This window comes from Chinchilla lanigera, unplaced genomic scaffold (assembly GCF_000276665.1).
Source record: "Chinchilla lanigera isolate Chin_1 unplaced genomic scaffold, ChiLan1.0 scaffold00018, whole genome shotgun sequence".
NCBI classification, from domain to species: Eukaryota; Metazoa; Chordata; class Mammalia; order Rodentia; family Chinchillidae; genus Chinchilla; species Chinchilla lanigera.
In genome coordinates this window covers 3,008,851-3,014,705 of record NW_004955419.1, presented here as the reverse complement: position 1 = coordinate 3,014,705, position 5,855 = coordinate 3,008,851, and the positions used below count along the sequence as shown (strand labels likewise).

Sequence of the window (5,855 nt, the reverse complement as noted above, 5' to 3'; positions counted from 1 at the left end):
GGAACCGAACTCACGACCTTGCACTTGCCAGGCAGGCGCTTTTGCCGCTGAGCTAAATCCCCAGCCCCTTCACCTGTTTCAAAGTATGTGCCAAGACAAACGTCTAGGGCAGAGACCACTGCACTAGCCATACCTCCAACTTTCTGCAGGTTCTAAAGTCAAAGAAATGAAACCTCAGGGTGTGAATCCTGCATGCACTCTGTGGGCTCTGGGGTGTAGACAAAGTTATGGATCTAGTTTAAAAAGCAGCGACACTGTCAGGAGACACTGAAAGTTGAGTACGTATGGCCTCGATGGCCACTCTCTTGTTTGGGCTGAGTGACAGGCACAGTTTCACAGCACAGCAACATAGACACGTGAGCGGGCACGCAGGGAGCAGTGGGGGAACACCTGGCAGTGCGGCTTGGCCTTGGCCCATCTGGTGATGGCACGGAGCCCCCGTGCTTCCTAGGGTGGGCGTGGGAGGCAGGAAAATGCATGTACCTTGAGCTATAATGTTAATGTAAATAAACCAGATACGCAAGCTTAGATATTATGTAATTTCTCTTATTTGAGAAGCCCTAAGTATAAATAATTTAAAAAAGCAGAAGATAGTAAATTTAAAAAAGCAAAAGATAAACCTTTTGCAGAAGGGAACCCCGAGACAAAGGGAGTGTGGAGGAGGGGAAGGGAAAGAGAATAAAAAGAATTAAGGTATCGTAAGTACTTGTACCTATCCCCTGAGATGAACATAAACATTATATAAGGCAAATATGTATATAAAAAAATTGAAAGACAAAGTTTCTTAGTCTCTCTTAATCTAGTCCCCTTCCCAATTCCTCATTTTATTATGGTCTCAAATATAAACTTAATCATATTAATCCCATTTAAAAAACTTCCCCCATCATCTACAGTGTAAAGTTCAGATTTCTTAATTTTACCTTCTGTCTCTGTAGCCTTATCTCTCATATACTTTCTTCCCATCCTCAAACTGTAGCAAGCCCTGTGTAGGTCTCTTAATGGACTGTCACTCCTTTGGTTTTGGTGCTTGGGGTTGATCCCAGGACCTCCTGCATGTAAGGTAAAACCTCTGCCACTGAGCTCAATCCCTGGCCTAAGTGTACTTTGTTACACATGTGTGCCTTTGCTTTGTTGGTTCCCTTTATCTGAAATTCTATCCCCCTACAACCATCCTTTTCATGTCTGGCAAATGCTTCTCTCTCTCTCTCTCTCTCTCTCTCTCTCTCTCTCTCTCTCTCTCTTTTGTCTTTTTGAGACAGGGTCTCACTATGCAGTTAAGGCTGGCCTTAAGCTGACTTTGCAGCCCACGCTGGCCTCAAACTCCTAACGATTCCACCTGCCTCAGCCTCCCCAGTGCTAGGATTACAGGCGTGAACTGCCACGCCTGGCTCTGTTTCTCTTTTTGTGTGTGTAAATTCCTGTCTTAATACTGGGGTTTAGGAATGTAACTCTTTATCATTTCTTCTTTCTTGTCCTCCCTTGCCCTTACTGTACCTGTTACTGAAACTTCTAATGTAATATTCATAAAACCGGGTGTGGTGGCCAGTGCTTGTAATCCTGGTATTTAGGAGGCTGAGGCAGGGGGATCACTAGAGTTTGAGGCCAGTCTGGACTACATAGGAAGCTCAAGGCCAGCCTGAACTATATAGCAAAACCCTGTCTCAAAACGAAATAAAATATGCATACCATTTGGTGGCAGCTGTTTGCTTGCGTACCTGCAGCATCCTGTTAGATTAGAAAGTTCTAGCGTGTACTAGGTCCTGGGTTTAATCTCTTTTTTTTTTTTCTTTTTGAGACAGGGTCTTCCTATGCAGTTCAGGCTAGCGTTGAGCTCACTTTGTAGCCTAGGTTCGCCTTGAACTCACAACAATCCTCCTGCCTCAAGTGCTGAGATTACAGGCATGTCTGGCTTTTCTTTTTTTGGGGTGGAATTTAACTCTTGCACCTGGCAATCCAAAGAAAAAAGTTCTTCACGGCACAGATTAGGGCACTTTTTTGTATGCATAGTAGTATTACAGATAGCTAAATTATTTAGAAAGATTATAGGCAGTCTGACAAGGCTGGGCCCTCAAATGGTCAGTGCAGAAGATAACTGTGGCTGGAGGGGCATTCACTGAAGGCCAGGCTTCAAGAAAAGAGGAATGACTACACCCATATGCTTCCCCTAGGGATTCTAGCAATCACTGCAGTGACTGATATTCTAGTTTTTTGTTTTGTTTTGTTTTTGTCCTTTTGAGACAGGGTCTCACTGTGCTGTTCAGGCTGTCCTTGAGCTCAGTTTGTAGCCCAGGCTGGTCTCAACTCATAACGATCCTCCTGTCTCAGCCTCCCCAGTGCTGGGATCACAGGCACACGCCACCACGCCCGCTGATATTCTAAATAGGCATCAATCACCTTGGGGCAGATGACCAAACCTCCGTAACCCACCCCTTCCAGGAAAGTCCTTATCCATCCCCCTTTTTTTTGTCGTGTGGTCCCCCCGCCCCCAACAGAACTCATGACCAACTCATGACCTCGTGCTTGCCAGGCAGGCGCTTTTGCCGCTGAGCTACATTCCCCAGCCCCGTGACTTGCTTTTGAATTTTTTTTTTTTTTTTTTCTGATTTCGAGAATTGAACTCACGACCTTGTGCTTCCCAGGCAGGTGCTGTGCCGCTGAGCTAAATCCCCAGCCCTTGCTTTTGAATTTGATCAGTTTACCTAAGTGACTATACTTGTTGTAATTTTATTGGTTCACTATAATTTTGTCCCACCTCACACCCACTTTGTTACTTCCCATTGGATCAATATTACCTGAAGGACTATACTTGTAATCTTATTAGTTGACTATAGTTTTGTCCCACGTTGAACCAGCCTCACCTCATGGCTTTGCTCAATAAAACACCCTTGAGAAGCAGGGTTGGTGGGCTACCCACTCTCCAGGCCCTATTCTAATTTAGAAGCTTTCTCTCAATAAACTGTTCCTACTCTTACTCTCTGTTGTTCCTAGAATTCATTCCTCGATTTTAGAGAACATGAACTTGGCATTTCAGACATCTAGCAGGTTGGGAGTTATAATATTTCCCTTATATTATTTGGATTATTAGGTGATTGTATATTATACCGCCTATATCAGTAGTAATATGTTTCTTATACTTGGCATAAAATAAAAGCAGATGTTTTTTTGTTTTGTTTTTCGTTTGTTGCTTTTTGGTTCCGAGAATTGAACTCAGGACTTTGCACTTGCCAGGCAGGCACTTGTGCCACTGAGCTATATCCCTGGCCCTGCAGATGGTCTTGATATGTAATTCAGGCTGGTCTTGAACTCACTGTGTAGCCCAGGCTGTTCTCAGACTTGACTCAGTGTTCTTTCTGCCTCAGCCTCCCAACTGCAGGAATTATAGGCATGTGCTGTCATGCCTTACTGGCTATGTTTAATTCATTTTCTTTGTTTTTGTTTTTGTTTTTTTGAGACAGGGTCTCCTGTGTAGGGGTGTGCCACCTCACCTGGTTTGAGAAATCTTTGTCTGATTAATTAATGGCTGTGCTCTTTGGGTACACAACATTGTGTTTTGCTGCTTGTACCACAGGTGTTTCAGTTGTTAGTACAAAACATTTGTGGAAACCGGGTGTGGTGGTGCACTCCTGTAGTCCCAGCACTTGGGAGGCTGCTGCAGGAGGATGGCCACAAATTCAAGGCCAGCCTGGACTACATGGTAAGATCCTGTCTCAAAACAAACCAAACCAAATCAAAGCAAACATTTCTGGCCTGGCAGGCATCCTAGTCTCAAGGGTAAAGCTTAGTAATGTTTTAAAATCTATGTGCTGTAGGTATCTTTTTGTTTAGCCAAACAAAAATTCTGTGATTTTATTCATACTTTTGGCAGATATTTATTCAGCTACTACAGTGAAACCAGGCCCTCCTCTAGGCCCTGAAGTTATAGCAGCAGTGAGTAAAACAGACAGGCCCTGGCCCTCATAGGGAATCCATCCAGTAAGCACAATTAGCACGCAAGGAGATTCCTGCAGTAGGATGCTGGGTAGGGGAAAGTGCTTCTAGGAAGTGGTATTTGCTCCTTTTGAAAGTTCTATCTGAAGCCTAGTAAACATCTGAGCAGAGAAGCTCGAGCAAAGTGAAGGCACCAGTCTCGCAGATGTCTGCCAGAAGAGGAATCAGCAAACATGGAGGTTTTGAGGAGCGGTGACTCGCCCATTCAAGAACAGTCAAGAGGCAAATATGTCTGGAGCTGCATGCACTAGGGTCAAGTGGGCAGTGATGAAGGAGAGGTACTAGGGAAGATCATGTGGGCCTTCAGATTTTATTCTACAGAGGTCTTAGAATGTGCCTTGTAGAGGGATAAAGTGATGTGACTTAAGTTTAAAGGTTCATTCTTCCTTATGGAGAGAACAGAGTCCAAACTTTAAGAAAGGCGGCAGGGAGATTGGTTAGGAAGTGGTGGTCCTGGTCCTGCAGGTGAGGGGTGATGACCTGCTAGCAATGAGGTGGAGGGAGATTTGGAGGTAAAATCCATGGGACATGTTGATTATGTGTGGAAGAACACAGTCAAGGATGGTTCCAGGGCTGATAGATAACTGGTCTTGACGAGTTTATAGAGGTTTTCTTTGAGCTGTGTGGGGAGTTGTTTATTATTATTATTATTATTATTATCATCTTTTTTTTTCTTTTTGAGACAGGGTCTTGCTGTGCAGTTCAGGCTGGCCTTGAGCTCACTTTATAGCCTAGGCTGTCCTTGAACTGTAGGCAGTCCACTTGCCTCAGCCTCCAGAGTGCTGGGATTACAGGCATGTGCCATCACACCCAGCTGTTTCTGTAATTTAAAGCAATAGTTTTTTTTAAAAAAATAAGGTCTTGCTATATAGCTAACCTTGAATTCATTATGTAGTCAGGACTAGTCTGAAACCTGTGATCCTCCTACCTCAGCCTTCCAAGTGAGATTACATGTATGGTCCACCAGCCAGGCAAGGTGGTTTTTTTTTTTTGTACTGGGTATTGAACTCACAACCTCATACTTGCCAGGCAGGTGCTGTGCTGCTGAGCTATATCCCAGGCCTGCAAGGTTATTTTTAAATTAGAGTTAACAGTGATACTACATATAATCAAAATCTCTCTTTTTTGGGGGTACCAGGAATTGAACTCAGAACCTTGCGCTTGCTAGGCAGATGCTGTACTGCTGAGCTATATCCCTGGCCCAAAATCTAAATCCTAATGTGTTCTCCTAACTCTTTGGATACGGGGCTGGAGATTTAGCTCAGCGGCACAGCGCCTTCCTGGCAAGTGCAAGGTTGTGAGTTTGATTCCTGATACTGGAGAAAAACAAAAAACAAAAAACAAAACTAACTCTTTGGATATTAGAAAAGAATTTCTATGATATAAACTTCCGGAATTTTGTCTTTTTCTCCTAGTGATCGGCCTTTGTATCTTTCCCACATCTGAAGATGGTGAAGCTAGATATTCATACGCTGGCCCATCACCTCAAGCAGGAGCGCTTGTATGTGAACTCTGAGAAGCAGCTCATTCAGAGGCTCAATGCAGATGTGCTTAAGACTGCTGAAAAGTTGTATCGAACAGCATGGATTGCGAAGCAACAGAGAATTAATTTGGATCGGCTTATCATAACCAGGTAAAGATTTTCACATCATGTATTTTGTGAATTAGTACAATTCTGTGCTGATTGCTAACAGTAACTGAATGAATCTGTTCTCAACACAGTACATGCTACATACTTTAAATCAATGTTAAGGCACGTCTTTGCTCAGAAAACATGTATACTTTATTAGTTAACTTAAGTGTGGTTATAGAAAACCATAGGTTAAGCATTAACATTTTACATGACACTAAATTAGTTTTACGTCTTT

General features: G+C 43.4%; 1 protein-coding gene across 6 annotated transcripts in view; it reads left to right on the top strand.

Annotated features, from left to right (window-relative positions):
* Gapvd1 (GTPase activating protein and VPS9 domains 1) overlaps positions 1–5,855 on the top strand; it is a 99,103-nt gene that overhangs the window by 31,525 nt on the left and 61,723 nt on the right. For all 6 annotated transcript variants that reach the window (XM_013513177.1, XM_013513176.1, XM_005382465.2 and 3 more), the window contains one exon: positions 5,403–5,620. In XM_013513177.1, the coding sequence (XP_013368631.1) occupies positions 5,436–5,620 (185 nt within the window). In that variant the 5' untranslated portion in view covers positions 5,403–5,435. The remainder of the gene's footprint in view (positions 1–5,402; positions 5,621–5,855) is intronic.